The sequence below is a fragment of the Halichoerus grypus genome, chromosome 1 (assembly GCF_964656455.1).
Source record: "Halichoerus grypus chromosome 1, mHalGry1.hap1.1, whole genome shotgun sequence".
Taxonomy (NCBI): Eukaryota; Metazoa; Chordata; class Mammalia; order Carnivora; family Phocidae; genus Halichoerus; species Halichoerus grypus.
Genome location: NC_135712.1, coordinates 2,766,436 through 2,787,507, shown reverse-complemented (window position 1 = coordinate 2,787,507; position 21,072 = coordinate 2,766,436). Strand labels below are relative to the sequence as shown.

At 46.5% G+C, this 21,072-nt stretch overlaps 1 protein-coding gene across 4 annotated transcripts in view; it reads right to left on the bottom strand.

Annotated features, from left to right (window-relative positions):
* Positions 1-21,072, bottom strand: part of HSF2BP (heat shock transcription factor 2 binding protein) — a 98,357-nt gene that overhangs the window by 15,409 nt on the left and 61,876 nt on the right. For 3 of the 4 annotated variants that reach the window (XM_078068758.1, XM_078068788.1, XM_078068878.1), the window contains one exon: positions 18,937-19,232. The exons of the other annotated variant lie outside the window; for it this stretch is intronic. In XM_078068758.1, the coding sequence (XP_077924884.1) occupies positions 18,952-19,232 (281 nt within the window). In that variant the 3' untranslated portion in view covers positions 18,937-18,951. Of the gene's footprint in view, positions 1-18,936; positions 19,233-21,072 lie in introns of those variants that run through there. 4 annotated transcript variants of the gene reach the window in all.

The following is a 21,072-nucleotide window of genomic DNA, read 5'->3' as shown; positions in this document are numbered from 1 at the left end:
GACACCGCCACTGCCCAGAACATCATTGGAGCCTCTCCTGGAACTGCCTTCAGAGCCCATCTGTGAGCCATACGCAAACATCAGTGTCGCTGCCTTAGATTCTGACCCCACGTCCTGGGGAGGTGTCCAATGCTGAGTGTATATTTAAATGGTCATGCCGCACTGAACCGGCAGCTTATCTGAGCTTTGTCCATGCACCACTGACCAAGGGGAGGGACCGAGCAGCTGGGCTTTAGCCCCCTAACCCACCCAACACCCACACAGCTGAGCCCCTTGCCTCCCCAGCCTACCATCTACTATGGCTTGCTAGCTCGGGAGCTCATGGCACAGTGGCTTGCTGCATCGGGCAACGGTGCCTTCCCTGGGCCTCAAGGACACCACATCCTCCTGGTTTTCCTCCCACCTCGTCTCGCTTCTTTGTGCTCCCTCCTTCTCTTCCTCCTGCACTGAAACTGTCAAGGCCTGGAGACAGCTGTTAAGACCTTGGGCAGTGCTCTGAGCAGGGGCAGGCCCTGGTCTGACGGGCAGTTTCTCAAGCTCCTTCTGGGTCTCCTGACGCTCCCCAACCCTCGCCAGCCTTTTCCACTCCCACATTCTCCTCGCCCGTGGCTGCCACAGGGCCTTCTCACTGCCCTTCCTTGGCGGTGAGGCTCTGCCCTCAGACCCCTGCAGTTCATGCAGGCCTCGCTCAAATCCCTGGAGAGCAGCCCCGCCCCATCACCGGCGAGCCCCTCGTGCTGCCCCGCCCTTATCCGTGTCAAATGACATATGCCATTCTGTTTGTCATGGAGTCTCTCCACCTAAGTTCCATGGGAAAGAATTCCGTCTTGTTCACTTCTGAACCTGCAGTTCCTCAGACGGCTCAGAGCTCAGTGAATACCTGTAGTAAGTGAGCTGCCCGAGGGCTGCAAGCTGCAGGAAGCCCGGCCCGGGGCACCAGCTGCCACGGGGGCAGGTAAACCCCCAGTTCAGCAGCAGGGACTACAGATGGGACGCTGAGCCCAACACATATTTATGGGAGACAAAGAAATACAACCTCTAGTCTCTCTTACCTAGAGATCTTTTCTTAAAATAGTTCCAGGCCGTTAATAAGCACGAGATCAGAAAGTGCAAAGATAACTCCATTTGTAATATTTACCACGGGACACTCAAGGAGGAATGATCAGATGTGGGGATGGGGCATCTGGAGAGGCTCCCACTAGACAAGTGGATTTTAAAGATCTGGGAACCTAATGCATCAACCATTAGATGACTCTGAGGTGGATTAGGAGAACTTTATGTAGTAGGCTACTTTATTTACTTCTAAGTTTTTCCTTAAAAATCCAAAGAGATATTATAATTTCAACCTTTATGAATTAAAATGCCCTCATAATGGATGTGAACATCTTGGCTTCTTCCATTAGCTCATCTGTTTCTGAATTACACTCCAGCAACAGATTCCTCACTTCCCTCTTTCCAAAATCACTCCTCAACTTTTTCAACATGACACTTTAGACAACAGATCACACACAGAGGGAAGTGGGAAAGGTGTTACTTAGCCCAAGTAGGAATTTGCTCCTTTTCTAAAATACTCTTGCATGGCAGATGGATCAGCTCTAATACACAGGCAGAGCATGAGCCACAACCGAATTAGTCCCACTTCAACACATGTCAAAATACATTAAAATAAGCAGATGTCAATAAGCATAACAGAAATACCCCTGGCAAACACAGAATTCTCAGAATGGCATAGTGTCTATTAAATGAAGGCAACACATAATTTCTACATTTCACATTCCATGTCGGTGGAGTTTATAGATTCAGCATGGCCCAGGAGAAAACACACAAGCTCAGGCAGAGGGTTGGTAGTCAGAAGGCCAGGATATGAATACCAGATGTGATACTCCCAAACTGCCAGGCTGTGCCAAGTAAGGTAGTCGCATTCTCTTGTCAGTAACCAAGAGCACACGGCCATCCCAGAGTTTTTACTGAGCACGGAGGATAGAGGGTGTAAGGAAGCGCCGGGCAAGGAATGGAACCAGAGCTCCTACTGGCTGCTGTGCTTTCTGTTTACAACAGCCCGAGCCCCCACCCGCTCCCATCCTCTATAATAAAGAGCCTCCTCTACTCTGCTCTCCTGACTTGTCTACGGTGTTGCCTTAGCTAGCTGCTTGTGGGCTGCAATTCTGTCATTCCCAGATAAACCCGTTCTTGCTGGTAAGTTAACTGGCAGTTTTATTTTTAAGGTCAACACAAGGAAGTCACATTAAATATAAAGGCAGGGTAGGTTAAAAAAATGGAAATATGTTTTTGATGTATATATACACTTAATATATATTATGTACTTTTACATGTGTATTTTGTATATACATACATATAAATAGATATGTTAATACTAATGAGAAGAAAGCTGCAGTGGCTGTACTGACCTCAACAAAGTGGAATTCAGAGGAGGGATCATGACCAGCGATAAGGAAGGATACTGTGTAATGATCAATTCCTTAAGCAGACATAACAGCCTTAAACATGTATGCGCCTACTAACAGAGCTGCAAAACACATGAAGTGAAAACTGAGAGAAGTGAAAGGAAAACGAAATCCACAGAGATGGTCACAGATTTTGACATCCCTCTCCTGATAACTGACAGGATAAGTAGACAGAAAACCAGGAAGGATAGAGAAGACCTCAGCAGCAGCATCAACCACCTTCAAAGCACTGACAGTTATACAAAATGCCACCCAATAACAGAAGAACACACATTTTTTTCAAGTGCATGTGAAACATTTACAAGATAGACTATATTTGGGGCTATAAAACAGTCTCAATAAATTTAGAAGAATTGGAATCATACATAGTATGTTCTCTGACCACAGTGGAAATAAATTAGAATTCAAATAAAATAGGGACTCGTGGTGGTTCAGCTCCAGTTGGGGTCTTAATCTCAGGGTCGTGAGTTCAAGCCCTGCATTGGGCTCCACACTGGGCATGGAGCCTACTTAAAAAAAATAATAAAAAAATATATGGAAGATCCTCAAATATTTGGAAATTAAATAAGCCAATCTAAATTAGAACATGTGCCATACAACATATCAAAGAGTAAGGTGGTGTCACAAACAAATAAATGGATGGTGTCACAGGTCCCCAGAAGTCAGAAATACTTTATATACTACATTATGTTGTATACAATATTAGCCATGGCTAATAATTTCATATTTCATAATAAATTCACATATATTTAAAACATAAAGATGCATAAACATATTCTTCATTGCAAACAATCCAGGGATCCTCAAGAGGTCACCTGATACAAATGCAGACCCTAGAAGACCCACAAGGTCTCTCACACCCAATGAAATTCTGTGCCACTCCTCTGCTTTAAATGCATTCACAGACACTCCTCTGCTTGGTTGGCTGCCTCTCCCCACAGCTAGTTCGCTCCTCTCCTATCTTCTACTACTACAGACCTCACTCCTTCCATCCCTAGCTCTTCAGCCTCTCAGTCTGTCTTGCTTCTCCTCTCTCAAACTCATATGATGCCCTGGCCCAGCCGCCCCTCACTAGAGCAACTCTGAAGCCCAGCCTTCCCCACCCACTCCAGGACACCAGCAGTGTGCCTGGTTACTCGTGAGCTCACTGATGTGCAGGGGAAAAAATGAAATGAATCCACAGAGAGTGAATGTAAGAGTGAGCATTTTCTCCAGAAGTCACCGGTCACACCCCTGCATGTGTTTGATCCTGGCTCCCCGACTTGCTGGCACAGTGGTCCTAGAAAAATCATTTTCTGAAAGCCGCTGCTCCACATGACAGATGGGCGGGCGACCACAGCCCACTCCACATGTTCTGGGCTCCTGCACACTCAAGCACACCACAAACTGGCTGTGCAATGTGCAGAGCAGGGGACACCAGGTTGGCTTTTCAGGGCGAAAGGAGGTAAACCCATGTCCTTCAAATGTATAAATTAGGAACTTAATTGCAAATACGTGGCTAGAAGGTTGAAAAACTTGCTGCAGTCTCCAGAGGCCAGACCAATCTCCTTCATTCATCTGAGAGATGCCGATCGGACACGATGGGCTTCAAACCACAGGTCACGGCTGTGTGTGGAGCAGGGACAGGGCAGACGGCATGACCTCCCGGGTGAGGCAGACTGTGTGACTGGAGGGCTGTCTGGGCTCGTGCAGGGCAAGAGGTCACAGAGAGGCAGTGCCGAGGAGCGTGCTTAGGAGGCACAGGATACAGGCCTAGCACTGGAGCCAAGCGCCATGCTGAGGGACAAAGGAGACCCCCCAGGCTTCTCAGGTCATCTGCCTACACACTCTGCACGTCCTTCCCTTGGCTCTGGTTCCCATGCTTTCGAGGCAACTCTGCAATGGGTTGTTTGGTTTGCTACAGAGTCAGAAATGAGGAAGGTGTTCTGGATGGGGACAAAAGGGTCCTAGTCACTAGCAGTGACTGCCCTGAGATCAAGGACTCCATTAGCACCCTTGTCCTGCAAACCTCAGTTTCTGTGACTGAGTACACCCCAAGGCAGCCTTTCATTATCCAGAGCATTCCTGGGCCCTCAAAGAGGGAGGAGGCCCAGACCATGGGCCGGCAGGTTTCTTAGCAGACTGCCATCACCAAGCCTTCCCCTGGAAAACACTGCAGTCACTTTGCCATGCCCTTTCAAGCCATCAATCTATTCAGCATGGAGATCTGACAGAAACCAATCTAGCATCCTATCCATCAGCTGGCACACCCTAGCTGCCTGCTCTGAAGACACCCAATAGATCTGCAGGTTGGGTCTTTACCTTGAGAGCAATGGTTCTTAATCCTCCTGCACCCCAACATACACACACCCATCCCTCGAGGATCCCACAGTTACAAGAATTGAGGACGAAGCCAGCAATCCGCCGAACAGAGCTCAGTCCCCACTGCCTCGCCTCACCCTTGGGACTGCTGGAATGTGGCCGAATCAGAGCCGCTGCCTCTCCTCTCCTGCTTAGGGGTGCTGAGGAGGGCCGGCCAGACCAGTGGGCAGACACACAGAGCTCTGGCAGGCCTCTCTACTCCGTCTGCTCCTGGGCCTGAAGGGCCCATGGTGCACTGGAGGGGAGCAGAAATGCAGGAGCGCATGAGGCCTTCCTTCCCCTTCCTTGCTTCTAACGGAGTTCCCACTATGCTTTTAAAACAGACTGTTCGTATTTGCTTCTGATTTAACAATTGGAACTCAAACTGTCTAGACCTCTAGGATTTGGTATTTTTCAAATGCTACCCTGTATTTATAACACAACCCTGGTCACAGGCAGTCAGCCACAGACAGAGGTCATAGCACACGGACCTGTAACGCCTCGTCCGCATGCGTGCCCACCTCACCCTCCTCGGGGCTGTGGCTCCGGCCCTTCCCAACTTAGTTCAAAGCCTGTGCGTTTCCATGGAGAAGTCCTAAGCCTGCCATGAGAACTACACCCTTCCTCTGGGCTCTAGACTCTTTCAGGAACTGGAGAAAATGCTGCAGGTCTCCAGCGGCAAGATGGGAGGAACGGCCACCACCCGACTGCTGCAGGACAACTGCGGTGCGGGCTCCAGAAGGCCCGACGCCTCCCCAATGACGGTGGTAAACACAACGGGCACTTGCCAGTGCTTCCACACGTATCACCGCAGTTCTACCATAGGGAAAATCTCTTCGGGCCAAAAGAAAATGAAACACTGCTGTCAAGTGACCCCGCCAAACAAGTGAGAAGCGCACCTCCGCTGAATGGACTGTTAGGATCCCGCTGTGGAGGAAAATCCCTAAAAGCAGCTTTTCTCCTCTCCACAGTTGAAAGAGCAGCCAAAATTAGGGCAGACTGAAAGCCAGTGGCAGGTCCTAGGGGGATTTACGTCATAACTCAAAAGTCATTTCCAGATTCCCATGTCCAATTTCATGTAAGGATAGCAACATCGGATGTGGGCCACCGTCCTCCTGGGCCCAGAGCTCAGTGACTTACATTTCTACGTGGACAAGAAGTTGAGGGTTTGCCACTTGCTTTGTACCTTCGTGACTGTCCACAGCATTCACCCTGCCCACAACCATGCATCTGAATCAGCTCTGCTAAAGCACCTCACTCCCTGGTTGTGGGGCCCTGGAGAGCCTCCACACCTCCACGAGCCCTAGTGTCTTTCTGTGTAAAACAGATCTGCTGGAGAGACTACGCAGATGTGGGGAGTAGGGGCCTAAGTCAGTGGCTGCCATGCAGCAAGCGCTCAGGTAAGGTCTTGTATTCGTATCGGCTTCCCTTGCTGTTCACAACACAAACATGACGTGGGTTACCAGGGATTAAATACTAAGCCAGTCGCACATATTTTACAGTATCATACAGAAGGCGGGTGCCCGAGTGGCTCAGTCGGTGAAGCGTCTGCCTTTGGCTCAGGTCATGATCCCAGGGTCCTGGGATGGAGCCCCGCATCGGCTCCCTGCTCCGCGGGGAGTCTGCTTCTCCCTCTTCCTCTCCTTCTGCTGTGTTCCCTCTCCCCCTGACAAATAAATAAAATCTTAAAAAAAAAAAAAATCCTACAGAAGGCAACCCTCCACTACCCAACCTCACAGACGACAGCCCTGCCCTAGTGATGCTAAACTTCTTAAAGAATGACATAATTATGATCTATGTTCCTAAGAGTTAAGCACTCTGTGCATAGTCTTGAAAATTAAACACGTAAGTTACTTTTTTGGCTGTTTACTGTCGTGTGAAATGAAGTTAAACACAGCTAACTGGGCTTAAAAAGAAACTTCACTGAACGTTATTTGAAGCCAAAATAATGCTTTTAATTATCCTGATGACATCCTCATTCCCAACTTCCACTCACTCTTGAGACCACAACAGCTACCATTATTATAGGTCAAAAATGGACAAATGCCGGTGACTCCGTGTGGCTCTGCCTCCCCACCCAGGTCCTGCGCTGGCCCCTCGAGGTCCGAGGGCTGAGCTCTCGTAGGCGCTCTGAAGCTCGTGCCAACGTCACTGTTCTACAGATGGAGACCGGGAGCACAGGCTGCTCACCAAACTTGGCTCAAGACCCAACTAACAAGTAGGATTTGCACCTCTTCCTTCCACCTCCACTTCGCACATGCAGAGGCTCTGTGGACTTCTCTATTTGACTCCATACTGCACACGTCAAGAACAGAAGAGCAGGTAAGACGGTGCTGGCAGGGTGTGTTTTCAGGCAAACGTAGATGTTCCCTCCGACTAGTGCACCTTCTGTATGTGCCTCATTCTGCACACGGAGAAACCTGGGCCCGATTTAGGAAATTTTACTGGATTTACTACAGAGCAGTGCGTCAGAAGAGTTCAGCTGAAAGTATAAGACTGCAGCTCAAACTGGCTGGAGCAGTAAGAATCCTTCGTCTCTTGTCAAGTGCAGAAGCCGGGCTGGATTCAGTGGCTCGGTTACATCATCACAGGCCTGGATTGGTTCTTCTCTCCGTCCTGCCCTCCAGAGAATCACCTATAGGCTGCCTTCCTCCCTCACGCTGAGCTACAATGTGCGTCCTTGTTCCTCTCCAGGGAGGGAGAAGCCTCTCCACCATCCTTGGGGTCTGGATGGACCTACTTCACTCCTGCATCCACCTGTGGACCAGTGACTGGACAGATGGGGGCCATGCACGGACCAGATGAAGGCCTGAAGCTGAAACCAATCACTCACACGATCACAGGATTGCACGACTGCCTCAGCACACTAACGCTCCAACTTGCCTCACACATTAAAGGGAACTGGGCAGGTGTGAACACCCAGATAGCCTGTGCCCCATTCCCAATCAACTAAATTACAACCTTTAGGAACAGAGACCCAAGCGTGACTATCAGGGCACAGGGGGAGGTGGGTGATTTCTTTCTTTCTTTTTTTTCTTCCACAAAAGCCCTTACTGGAGTTTAGGATCTCTTTCTCTGTGTCACAGGATCCATAAAAGGGAGACTGAAGCCCTGAATAATTAGATACAAGGAAGAAGACAAAGGGGCTGGATAAGCTGTCCACAGAGTCCTGGATACGTAGACACAACCAAATACATGACAGAAGAAAGGTGATGTGGTTCTGAATCCCAGCTGCACCAGGCCGGGAACTGTGTTACACTGTGACCCGCCCAGTGCCCAGTTTTATGGCATGCATGAAAGGGACAGTAATCTCAGAGTGCTAGGACCTGACCCAGCATGAGAGAGGACTTTGAAGAGCCCTGGACCCCGCAGCAATGTGAGCAGAGCTCTAAGGGGCACCTTCCCAGATTAAACTGGCAGGGGCTGGGGGGTGGGGGGTCCCTGCCTTCTGGGCTGTTCCTGGGTTGAAGTCACAATGGCATCTGGTGCCCTGACAATGGCTCTACTCTACATAGGTCTCTGTGGCCTGCTGGGACACTCCGGCTGGGGGTGTGAGGCCTGCAAGACTAGAGGGCGCTCTGGCCCAGTATCTGCTGGTCCAGCCAGGACCTCTCTCTACTGGAACCATACGACCTTGGGACACAAACTTTTCCTCCACAATTGTAGCACTTACAATGTTATACTTGTGTCCAAGAAATATAACCCAACAAATATTCGGTAAACACTAACTCCCCAGTTTTTACCTTCTAAAGGGTTTCTTTTGACTTCTCAATATAAATGGCTTCCAAGAGGCTACATAACTAATGTCACCAAGAGAGTGTTCACAGCTGGGAGGCCTGCAAATCAGGTGAGCAATCTCATCCGCTGAGGTTTCATAGTCTGATAAAAGAGCAATAACCCTAAGCACCAGATCCCTCATTAGTGAGCTGATGGAGAATATTCAGTGATGTCTTTTCTTAAAGACGAACACAGAATTCATACGGAAAGAATGATCATGAAAATTATTCTAGTATTAGGGGCCTATATTAAAACAAACCACTAAAAGTGAAGCAGATTTCACATTTTAGTAACCTACTTTTATGCCAGAAAAGTCACCATTTAAAGACAAACTGCAAGAGAAAATAACTTTCCCTAGCCTCCAAACCTCTCAGCCCCCCTCTGTGTACGTAACCCAGGGACACGCAACCCAGCCCTCCGTCTTCTCTGGGTATAACCACATTTTACACCAGGGCCCTCAGCCCTGAGACGACGTACAGCTTCACGCCAACTGGTCTTTCATTCCTTCAGTTGAGACGTATTTTTGAGCACCTCCTACGTGTGAAAGGTGCCGGGTTCCATCTGCGAGGCAAACCAAGATCCCTGCCCTCTAGAGCTTTCATTCTGGTGTGGAAGACAGATAGCAAACCACCACCAAGAATGAGGAGGGAAACTGCTTTCTGTCAAAGGTGACAGGTGTCATGGAAGAAGAGGAAGTGGAATCAGGGTGTGGGCTGCAGGAGGGAGGTACACGGCCCTGACCGAAAGGAAAACAAGGCTTGAACTAACTGAAGAAAAACAAAATGAGTGATTCACAGACACTTCCAGAGTACCTTGAAATTTGAGAAAAAGCTAAAGAACCAGGACTTGGAAGGACAGGATGAAGCGGACCAACTGCTGGATTCCTGCTGGCATCTAGTCTCAGCACCTCTACCGTGGCTTCAGTGATGGACAGCACAGATGGCCTTCCTCCAGGAACACTGCCACGGGCAGCACAGACTTGCGCCTAGTAGTAGTTCCGTGGCCCAGAGTGGCCTTCTTCACAGCTCTAGCCAGAAAAGTCCGCAAGGAAGACTCTGGCCTGATCCACTCACACTCCCATCATGGAGACCATCACCTAGGTCCCTCGCTGACTGGTGGCCCGTGCAGAAGGCCTGCTCCAGGGGAAGACGACAGGAGCATAACGGGCAAACAGGGTGATAGCCCCAAAGAAACTAAGTCTAGGGCTAACTTTCCCAGCCCAGGGGCCAATCAGGCCACCACCAGTCTCAGTCTAGGCTGTATGCTCACCCTGAGGAGTGTCAGAACAGGAGAGGTCTGCTGACGATGCTGGGCCACATGTGGGTAGCTAACTGCTTGCAGGCCATGGCAAAGAGCCCCAGAGGCTGGGCAAAAGGTGGCATGGATTCAGAAGAGCCTGAGATCCAGTTAGGACTCAGGCTGGCGGAGAACTGGAATGCAGACCCTGGATGGAGGCAAGATGAGCCCCGAGGGCAGGGCAGCCATGGCCTGAGGGAAACCAGACCCCAGCTCCCAGTGATGCTGGGCTGCGCAGGGCTGCTTCCATGGCTCATGGGCCCAAGGCCACAGCTGAGGGGCACTGGGAGAGGCAGGATTATGATCACAGGAATTCCAAAGAAAACTAAGATCTGGTTCCTACCAAAAAAACCCTTAGGTCTAGTTGGAGATAACTGGCATTTGTGAAACGAAAGAACATGAAAATGTTAAATTGTCTCCAAGTAAAACGGAAACCAAAGGAACACGAGCACACTGTGGGCTAGGGCCGCAGCTGAAGGCTCCCACGAGGCAGGACCTGGGCCGAGCCTTCGAAGACGGGCAGGAGCAGCAAACACGGACAGATGAGCGGGAGTCAAAGTTGTGGGGTTTTTTAATAGGCCATTTCTCGTATGTATGCCTCATACAAATCAGGTCATGTTTACACAGTTTGGGGAAGCTACTTTCTCTGGGCCATGATCTACTACAACTATCTCCCCATGTGGTTTTACTATACTTCTACAGCGGACACTTGAAAGGTTTTATTTTTTTATTGTGGTAAAACTTACCTGTTAACCATTTTCAAGGGTACAGGTCCGTGGTGCTAAGTCCATTCACACACTCTTGTGCCACCATCCCCACCGTCCGTCTGTCTCCAGGATTCTGTTCATCTTGTAAATCTGACACTGTGTTCCCGTGAATCATTCCCCTGCCCCTGGCACCCAGCATTCTACTTTTGGTTTCTGAGCGTGACTGTTTTGCATACCTCCTATGAATGGACTCTTGCAGAATCGGTCTGGGACTGGCTTAGCTCACTCAGCATCATGTCCCCAAGCTTCAACCACGTTGCCGCAGGGGTCAGGGTGTCCTTCTGTTCTGTGGCCGAGCAAGGTCCCACTGTGCGTACCCCACCTCTCCTCTGTCCATTTGGTTGCCTCCGTATCTCGGCTCTTGTAAGTCACGCTGCCATGAATATGGATGTACAAGTAGCTCTTCAAGATCCTGTTTTTAGTTCTTTTCAGTAAATACCCAGGAGTGGGAGAAGACCTCTAATTTTTGCTACAAGTCTCTCAGGCAGCAGTTTGGACAGAGAGCCGCTCTGAAACCCCAGCCATCCCCGTGTGTCCCACGCAGCACCCAGCAAGGATCGGGGCTATGTCCTGCTGTCGTGTTCTCCCAGCTTGAAGAACTCCCTTTCTGGCAAAGAAGGTCTGCTAGCAATAAAATGCCTCAGTCTTCGTTTATCCAGCTTGTGGCTCACCTCCACTTTTGAAGAATAGTTTAGCTGGACACAGAATTCTTGCTATAGTCTTAACTCTCAGAACTTTGACAGATCATCCCCCTGCATTAGGACCACTGTTTCTGAAGAGCAGAGAGCTGTTCATCTTGTTGTGGATTCCTTGCTGATTTCGAGATGTTTTCTTTGTCTCAAATATGAGCAGTTCGACTGTGATACGTCTAGATGTAAATCTGTGTTTACCCCGCTTAGAGTGCACTGTACTTCTCAGATGTATAGACTTCTTCATCAACGTGAGGAAGTTTTCAGACATTTCTTCAAATAGTTTTTTCTTTTCCTTTCTCTCTCGGATTTCCTTTAGGGACTCTGCACATACTGGTATGCTCCACGGTGTTCCACAGGCCTCTGAGCTCCCAGCACTCTTTTCACTCTTTTCTGTTTCTATCCCTCAGACCAGATGGTCTCTGCTGGTCCAGCCTGAAGTCTGCTGATGCTTTCCACCACCAGCTCAAACCTGCTCTGGAACCTGCTAGTAATAGCCTGTTCATTTCTACTTTTCTATTTTCCTCCTTGTACTGTATTTGGGTTGTTTCAACTTTTTAAAAAATCTTTATGGTACATGTTGAGCTCATTAATTTTCTGCCTTCCTCCTTAAACTAATAAAATTTCTACTAAATACTTAGATGCATTTCACCATTTGATATGTAATATCTTTATTGTTCAGTTCAAAATATCTAATTTCTATTATGATTTCTTCTTTTACTTATGGGTTACTTAATTTCTAGATGTGGGATTCTACTAATTTTTTGGTCACTAATTTCCAGCTTCACTGTACTGCGGTCAAAGAAGATACTCCACATGATTCTGGTCATCTGAAATTTGTTGAGACCTGCTTTATAACCCAAAACTCTATAGTTTTTTCTTCTATTTTGAGACTATATTAGGAAGTGCATATATATAAATGCACAATTGTTATATCCTTCTGATGAACTGATAAGAATCTGCCTGGTATGTTTTCCTTTTACTCTCAACCTTTATGTAGTCTCAAGTCCTAGCTGGAATCACTATAAACATATATTTTGTCAGTGACTGTCTTGAACACAGTCTGACATTACTATGTTTTAAGTGGGTCACGGGGCCCATTTACAGTTCCTGTAACTGCACGCACACCTGGGCTGGTCGCTTCTCTTATCCTATTGTTTTTTGTTTTCTCTCTCTCACCACCTTTTGAATTACTTTTCAACATTCCAGTCTAGCCTGTATTCATGCTACTTACGGGTGTACGTTCTGCTTCTATTATCTACACATTAACCTGCACCCAAGCCATCGAAGTCTGGAGTCAGCCGTCCCTGCTGCCCCCGCCCCCGCCCTCCGCCACCCTGGGCAGGACCACATTCATAAAGCAGAGACCTGCCTCGCTCCACCCAGTGCCCCGCTGCTGTCCTGCTCCTGGTGTTCTAACCCCATCGCTTTGGTTTTCTGTTTCCTTCCTACGGTCCACGTTACTTAGACTTACCCACACATTTGCTTCTCCCTCTGGCCCTCACACTCACTCTCGCATACTTGCCATCTGAGACCACACTCTTCCTGACGTACACCCTGGGGAGGGCTATAGAGACAGTCTCAGGTCCATCTCACCCCTACTGTGAAGAATATCTGTGGGGGGAGGACCCATGCACACTCAGGTCAGCAGCTACTCTGTCCCAGCATAAGATGGGACATCGTTACCATGGGGGGTCCACTAGCATCCAAAGTGCCACCCCCTGAAGCCACATCTTTGCTGTCCACCTGCCTCTAAGACCATCTCTATCCTTAAGATTCTGTGGTTTTCATGACAATGTGTCCAAGGAGAGAGCTCTTTTCATTCATCCTGCTTATAAGCAGGTGGACCTCCCACATTAAGTAAACAAGTTTGGCAAACTTCTCAACCATTCTCTCTTCAAATGTGGTTTCTAGGGGCGCCTGGGTGGCTCAGGTGGTTAAGCGTCTGCCTTCGGCTCAGGTCATGATCCCAGGGTCCTGGGATCGAGCCCCGCATCAGGCTCCCTGCTCAGCGGGAAGCCTGTTTCTCCCTCTCCCGCTCCCCCTGCTTGTGCTCTCTTCTCTCTGTCAAATAAATAAATAAAATCTTTAAAAACAAACAAACAAACAAACAAAACAAATGTGGTTTTCACCCGCTGTCCTCCCAGAACTCCGGCTGGTCATGGGTTACATTCTTCATCTCCACTCCACACCCTATCTGCTCCTATTTTCCATCTCTCTCTGTGCTTCGTTCTCGATAATTTCTACAGATGTCCGTATCAATTTAATTATCTCTTCAACTATGTATAATCTGCTGTTAAACTGTCTAATAAATTTATAATTCTAATCATTACACTGTTTATCTCCAAAAATATTATTTGGCCCTTTTGCAGATCTGCCTGGTCATTTCTATAATCTCTTACTCTTTACTCATATAGTAATCCCTTCCTTTATTTCTTGAAACATATTAAACATACTTATTTTATACTGATCCAATAATTCTTATATCTGAAAACTTCTACAAGTCTATATTATTTGTTATTTCACTAGTGATGTTTTCCATGCTTTTTATGATTTTTAATATGTGAGCTCAGGTTCTTAAAACATTAGCTGTAACAATTTTTTAAGGACTCAGTTGAAGTCAAAGAATTCTCCAGAAAAGATTGTTCTCTAAATGAGGACCACCCAAGAGGTCTGAATTAAGGCTTCAAAGCTGCATGAACACCAACCTAGGGTGGTAAATTTTCAGAAGAGATCTTCCTCCACTATACTCAGTACCAAAGGTCAAACAGACAACTGTTAGTTCACAACCTCCTAGGAGTTTACTGGGTGTAACCTGAGATCAGCCCCTGAAGATGGAGGGCAAGGAAAGACCACAGAAAAAGGCTGGTCACTCCAGGATGGCCACTGGCAGGTTTAATAAGCAAAGGGAACGTACACACAAGGCTTGTCTCAGCCAGCCACAAGACCTGTGGGTCCCCGCACTCACCCACCAGAATAAAAAACTTAAAAATAGAGCTACCCTACAATCCAGCAATTGCACTACTAGCTATTTACCCAAAGAATACAAAAACACTAATTCAGAGGGATACACACACCCTGATGTATTTTATAGCAGCATTATCAACAATAGCCAAAATATGGAAACAGCCCAAGTGTGCATCCACTGATGAATGGATAAAGATGTGGTATATGTATATACACAATGGACTATTACTCAGCCATAAAAAAGAGAGAAATCTTGCCATTTGCAACAACATGGATGGAGCTAGACAGTATTATGCCAAGTGAAATAAGTCAGTCTCAGAAAAAGACAAATACCATACGATTTCACTCATATGCAGAATTTAAGAAACAAACAAGCAAAGACAAAAAAAAGAGAGACTCTTAACTACAGAGAACACACTGATGGTCAGCAGAGGGGAGGAGGGTGGGGGATGGGTGAAACAGGGGATGGGAATGAGGGAGTGCACCTGTCGTGATGAGCATCAGGTGTTGTATGGAAGTGCTGAACCACTTACCTTGTACCACCTGAAACTAATATAACACTGTGTTAACTGACTAGAATTTAAATAAAACTCTAAAAAATTAAAAAATAAATACATAAAAACACTTCTATCTTCAAAAAAAGAAAGTTTACATAGAGGCCATAAGTGGGGTTCAGTCATATATACCATCAAAATGGTCTCAACACCACATCTCTATCTCAAGGCTATGTCCTTGGGACAGCTTGTGTGAGCAGGGAAGACAAGCAGCATGCACATTCCAAGGATGGGGTGGGGGGTGGTGAGAAGCCTCCAGTTGCCAAGGTCCAGCCAGCAGTCATGTCCTCTTGATGACCTCCCCTAAAAGCAATTTTCCTGCAGTCCCCAAGGGTTGGAGGAGTATCCTCAGTTTACCCCTGCAATGTTGGTAAATGCCTTTGGGAGTCCCTACGGGGCTACTCATCTGGGATGGGACTTGGTCTTTGTTTCCTGTCCCCACACTCTGTGAGGCCGTGGAAACTGAAGGTCATTTTGACAAATGTCCTCAAAGCAGGCATTAGCTCAGGTCTCTTAACTTCTCTCGCGTCCCACTTTCACTTGGCTTATGGGCTTTGGATACAATTACCATTTTTCTAGCTCAGAGGAGCAAATTTTTACATTTTTTTTACATCTCACTCAGCATTTTGACTGTTTTCAGTAAGGAGAGTTGGTCTGGGATCCATTCCATCATACCCTTGGCTTCCAATTCATGCCCTACAAAGATGGACAGTAAGGAGATCTGGAGGAAGCTGCTGGAGTTGTGTAAAGGAAAGATGAGGGAGGCTCAAAACCAGCTGGGAGTGGGAAATGGTGGTCAGATTCTGGACAGATTTTCAAAGTGGAGCCATCAAGATTTCCTAACAGATTGGATGTGGGTGTGAAAGGAAAAGGAGATGAGATTCACTGTAAGGTTTTTAAAGGCCTAAGAAATCGAAATAGAGTGGTCATGGGAAGGCCATGACAAGAGGTCAGCTTGGGGAAGATTAGGAATGGAGTCGGAACACACTGAGTCTCAGTGTCCATTAGATGTCCACGTGGAGCCATCTGGATGCCTGCTAGGGGTCGTGCACGTGGAAACGTCTGAATGTCTATCAGATACCTGTGTGGAGATAGCAAGTAGATAGCTGGAGATGTGAGTATGGAGTCCAGGACAGAGGCCTGGTAGGACTATCAATGTCTCACATTGCTTAGACAAACTGAGTAACTATGAGGTGGGAGGCAAAAGCCTTCCTATCCAACACTGTCAGCGTGGTAGGAAATACAGAGCTAAAAAGTTAGAAGTGTGATCAAAATACTAGTTTGCCTTAGCATTTACATAACATGTGGTCATCATCCCAACACACCCTGTCCTCGTCAGCCATTCGCTGGCGTTCTATGCTAGTTCTGCAGCCTAAGAGGAATGTTAAGAATGTGGAGAAAGCCTGGGGAAAAGCCAGCCACACAGCTGAACAAAGGGAAGGAAAATGAAATCCAACAAACGTTAAAGGAAATGAAGTTATTAAGTCAGGGATGATTAACAGCAACTGGTCCTGTACTCTGGATCCGAGAAGTCCAGGTACTTGATAGCAACTTGCCACCTTTAGGTCAAAGGAAATAAAAGAAAATGAGCTTTCACTGCAGCATGAAAGATTTAGATGAGGCATAAAAAGGGAAAGTGACACCTATTTAACACCGACTGTGAGGTGCTGGCCCAGGCAGATTGCATGTTAATATACACTAAGACCCTTGAGGTAGAAATCTTCATTTTGCAGATCAGAAAAGTGGGATTCTAAAAGGGTAGGTGAATTCCCAAGTAGAAAATCTGCAATTTTAATCTGAGTCAAATGCGTCCAAAGTCGATCTGCTTTAAAATACATCAAGTCCCCCAACCGAGAACTGATAAAAGTAGGACCCCATTATTGAGAGAAGTAATTAAATCTTTTTTCCTAGATCTTCTAAAAACTAGAGGAGATCTTTATTTCTCTAGTATATTTCATAAAGCAGATCTATCTAAAAGCAAAGGGGTACAAGAAGCCAGTTTTCAATTCTCTCCTAGCTCTAAGCAGTTACAAGAGTCTAGAATTCTGAAAACAATCACACCACCACCGTCGAGCACCAAAAAACACACCTTACTTTTCAGGAGGCTATTTTTGTTCCTATTTTCCTATTATATAAGAAAATATATATTCACCCTCCTAAAATATGCACCAAATTCCGTAACAAATTTCAATTTTTAAGCTGAAGTAATTCCATACAGAATTCAGAGGTCAAACATCCTGGGCTTACTAGACCTTGTCTTTGTTTGACTGTGATAACAACTCTAAAGGTATCAGGCAAAATAACCTTGCAAAAGATTTATTAGGGTTTGGGCTGTGCTCACCGTGTCAAAACAACAAGCAACTGTCTTCTGGACAAGGAAGCCCGATGCCACAGTGGGGAAAAATGGTATTAAGGCAACTTTACCACGGTCCCCTACTGTGCGTGACCCAGAGTTTAAGCAGGAACCACCACCCTGGTCAAAGAGCACCATCTCTGGGGAGAGTCAGGAACTGACACTCTTGGGCTACTTGGATCTAGAGGGCTGTACAAAACAAAGTGAGACTCATGACAACTTTCACTCAGCCGTGGACAATTTCTGGAGCACCAGAGCTAAAAGAGGCTCTAGAGAACATTTAGCCTAAGGCCCTGTTTTGATGAGAAAGTAAACAGCTGGCAGAAGGTGCTGAAGGATCACTGGCTGCAAGCTAGCTTAAATAGAGAGAGGCACAGGGATTCAGGACACCCATCTCCAAGGCCAAGCCAAGCCGACCCAGTGGCAGGCAAAGGCAGGAAGTCACCCAGGACTAAGGCTTCATGTCTGAGGTGCTTCCTGCAAAGCAGCAGTCCAACAGGGTGGCCAAGAGATGGGGTCTGGAGCCCAACTCTCAGGGTTCCCACTCAGTGGGTCTATAACCTGGGGCGAGTTACTTCACCCCTATGTGCTCCAGCTGCCTCATCTATAAAAGAAAAATTATAATACTTACCTTATCATGGTATCGAGAGAAATCAATCTGTGACTATATGTAAAGCACTTAAAACAGTGACTGGCACTCAAGAAGGATCAGGTACTCTCATCTAATTAGCCTTTCCCTCTCACCACCCCATCCCTTCCCACAGGCACGGTGTCCATTGTGTGCCCATGACAACCAGCCTGGATTGTTATCTCATAGGTCAGGCCCATGACCCAGCTTTGATCCCATGGGTCCCTCAGTCCACATTCTCAAGAGAACAAAAGCTGTTTGGTGAAGCATCCAGCCCTGGTGGGTAGGAGTTATCACGCAATGCGGGTCTGATCCTACCTGCCAGCTGAGAGGTCGGCAGGCTATAGTTTCACAGGCGCTGGCTGGAGAGGCACCAGCCTCCAGAGTCCAAGACCAAGAACTGCACTACTCACCAGCAACGGCCATATCCACACTTGTGCCAGTCCGGTGAGACCCAATTCCACAGGGCCACGCACAAGCCGGGGGTTGCATGACACAAGAGGAACCCCAGATCTTTCACAATGGGTAGTAAGCCTACCTGACCTCTGCCCTAGAGGGAAGCATTATCCTTGCTGCATGCATGTACACAAACCCACCCTTTGCTCACTATACAAGCATCCTTGCAAAGACAGCCGGGAACAAAGGAGGTCAGTTCCTCTGCTCTTAAGACGTAAAGAAACATGACAGACCCCTGTCTCCCAATAATATCTAAATAAACGAACATATATACCGTGTTCATGGATTGAAAGATGCAATATTGCTAAAATGTCAATTCTCCCCAAATGAAATGTCAATACAACACAATCCCAATAAAAATCTCAACAGGATTTTTTTTGGTAGAAAGTGACAAGCTGATTCTCAATTTATCTGGAAATGAAAAGAACTTAGAAATAGCCAAAACAACTTTGAAAAAATTAGATTAACAGTACCTGACTTTAAGATTTATTATGCAGTATAAGGGGCGCCTGGGTGGCTCAGTCGTTAAGCGTCTGCCTTCGGCTCAGGTCATGATCCCAGGGTCCTGGGATCCAGCCCCGCATCAGGATCCCTGCTCTGTGGGAAGCCTGCTTCTCCCTCTCCCACTCCCCCTGCTTGTGTTCCCTCTCTCACTGTCTCTATCTCTCTATGTCAAATAAATAAATAAAATCTTTAATAAAAAAAAAAAGATTTATTATGCAGTATGGTATTGGCATAATGATACAAAAATGGATCCATGGAACAGAACAGCAAGCCAAAAACCACACCCTCACCCACACTGTCATGATTTTCAACAGAGACGCAGAGGCCATCCAGTGGAGAAAAGAGCCTTCACAACAAACAGCGTCACACCAACCAGGCAGCCTTACGTAACACGAGAACTGGGACTCCCGCCTCTCGCCGCATGCCAATAGTAATCCTAAATGGATCAGAGACCTGAATGTAAAATGCAGAATTATAGAACTATTAAAGGAAAACAAATTTAAAATATTTGTGAACTTGAGTTTGGCAAAGATTTCTACCCCAAAAGCACAATTCATAAAAGAAAAAGAATAAGTTAAACTTCATCAAAATTAAGACCCTGGGGTTCCTGGGGGCTGAGTTCGGTTAAGTGTCCAACTCGATTTCAGCTCAGGTCATGATCTCAGAATCATGAGACTGAGTCCCACGTCCACGTCAGGCTCTGCGCCCAGGGGGAGTCTGCTTGGGATTCTCTCTCCCTCTGCCCCTCCCCCTGCTCTCACTCTCACTCTCCTACTCTAAAATAATATATAAATAAATCTTTATTAAAAAAATTATGAACCTCCAACTTTCTTTGAAGATGCCCTTAAGAAAATGGAAAGACAAGCCAGAGACCAGGAGAAAATATTTGCATTTGTATCCAATATTTGGATTTGTATCCAGAATACACAAAGAACTCTCGATACTCAATTAAAACAACCCAATTTTTTTAAATGGGTGAAAGATATGAAAAGATACCTTATCAGAGAAGATACATGGACAGGAAATGAGCACATGAAAAGATGCTCAGCATCAGTCATAACAAAAATGCAAATTAAGGCCACAGCAAGGTAGCACTATGCCCCTGTTGGAGTGTCTAAAGTTAAATAGAAAGACCATACAAGCGCCGACGAGGATGTACAGCAGCTGAACACTGACGAGCCGCCCCGGGGGTGTGCAAAATGGTGGCATACACTTACACACACCCAAACATTCCACTCCCAGGTATTTACCCAAGAGAAGCAAGAGCATATGTCCATGCAAAGACATACTAGAATGTTTATAGCAGCTTCATGTATAATAGCCAAAACCTGGAGACGACCCAAAGGTCTATCAACACCTGAATAAATAAAGCAATTGTGGTATACCCACAGCACAGAACACTATTTAGCAATAAAAAGCAGTCAACTATTAGTCCACAATAGTAACATGGATGGATCTCAAAATAATCACGTTGAATGAGAGAAGCTAGGCAAACAGAATACAAGATATACGATGTCAGGTATATAAACCCGTGGGAAATGAAAACAATTTATAGTGCAGAAAGGGGGTGAATTTGTCTGGGAAGAGGGGAGCAGAGGGGTGGGAGGGAGGGACCACCAAGGAGCACAGGTACCTCCTGGAGGTGATGCCCACCTTCACTCTCTTTATTGCAGTGATGATTTTACAGGTATATCTTTACATTAAAACTTATCAATCGTTTGCCTTAAATGTGTGCAGTTTATTGTGTAGCAATTATAACTGAAAAAAGCTGTTACAAAAAATAAGCATTCACCACCAAGTAGAATTGAAGCTCAAATAGAGATCTACCTAAATTATGAAAAAATAAGGAAAGTCCATATTTTGCACACCTAAGTGAAATATGCACCTGCTAAATACATAGCGTTAAAAGTTATGATGAACAAATTGGGAGAAAATTTTAGGTTAAATTCGTGGTCAGACATTGACCATAACATATTTCTTGGTATGTCTCCTGCGGCAAGGGAAACAAAAGCAAAAATGAATTAGTGGGACTTCATCAAGATAAAAAGCTTCTCAGGGTGTCTAGGTGGCTCAGTCGATTAAGTGTCTGATTCTTGATCTCTGCTCAGGTCTTGGTCTCAGGGATGTGAGTTCAAGCTGCACGCTGGGCTCCATCCTGAGCATGGAGCCTACTTAAAAAAAAGAGAGAGGAAAAAAAAGCTTCTGCACAGCAAAGGAAACCATCAACAAAACTAAAAAGAAACCTACAGAATGGGAGAAGATATTTACAAGTAACA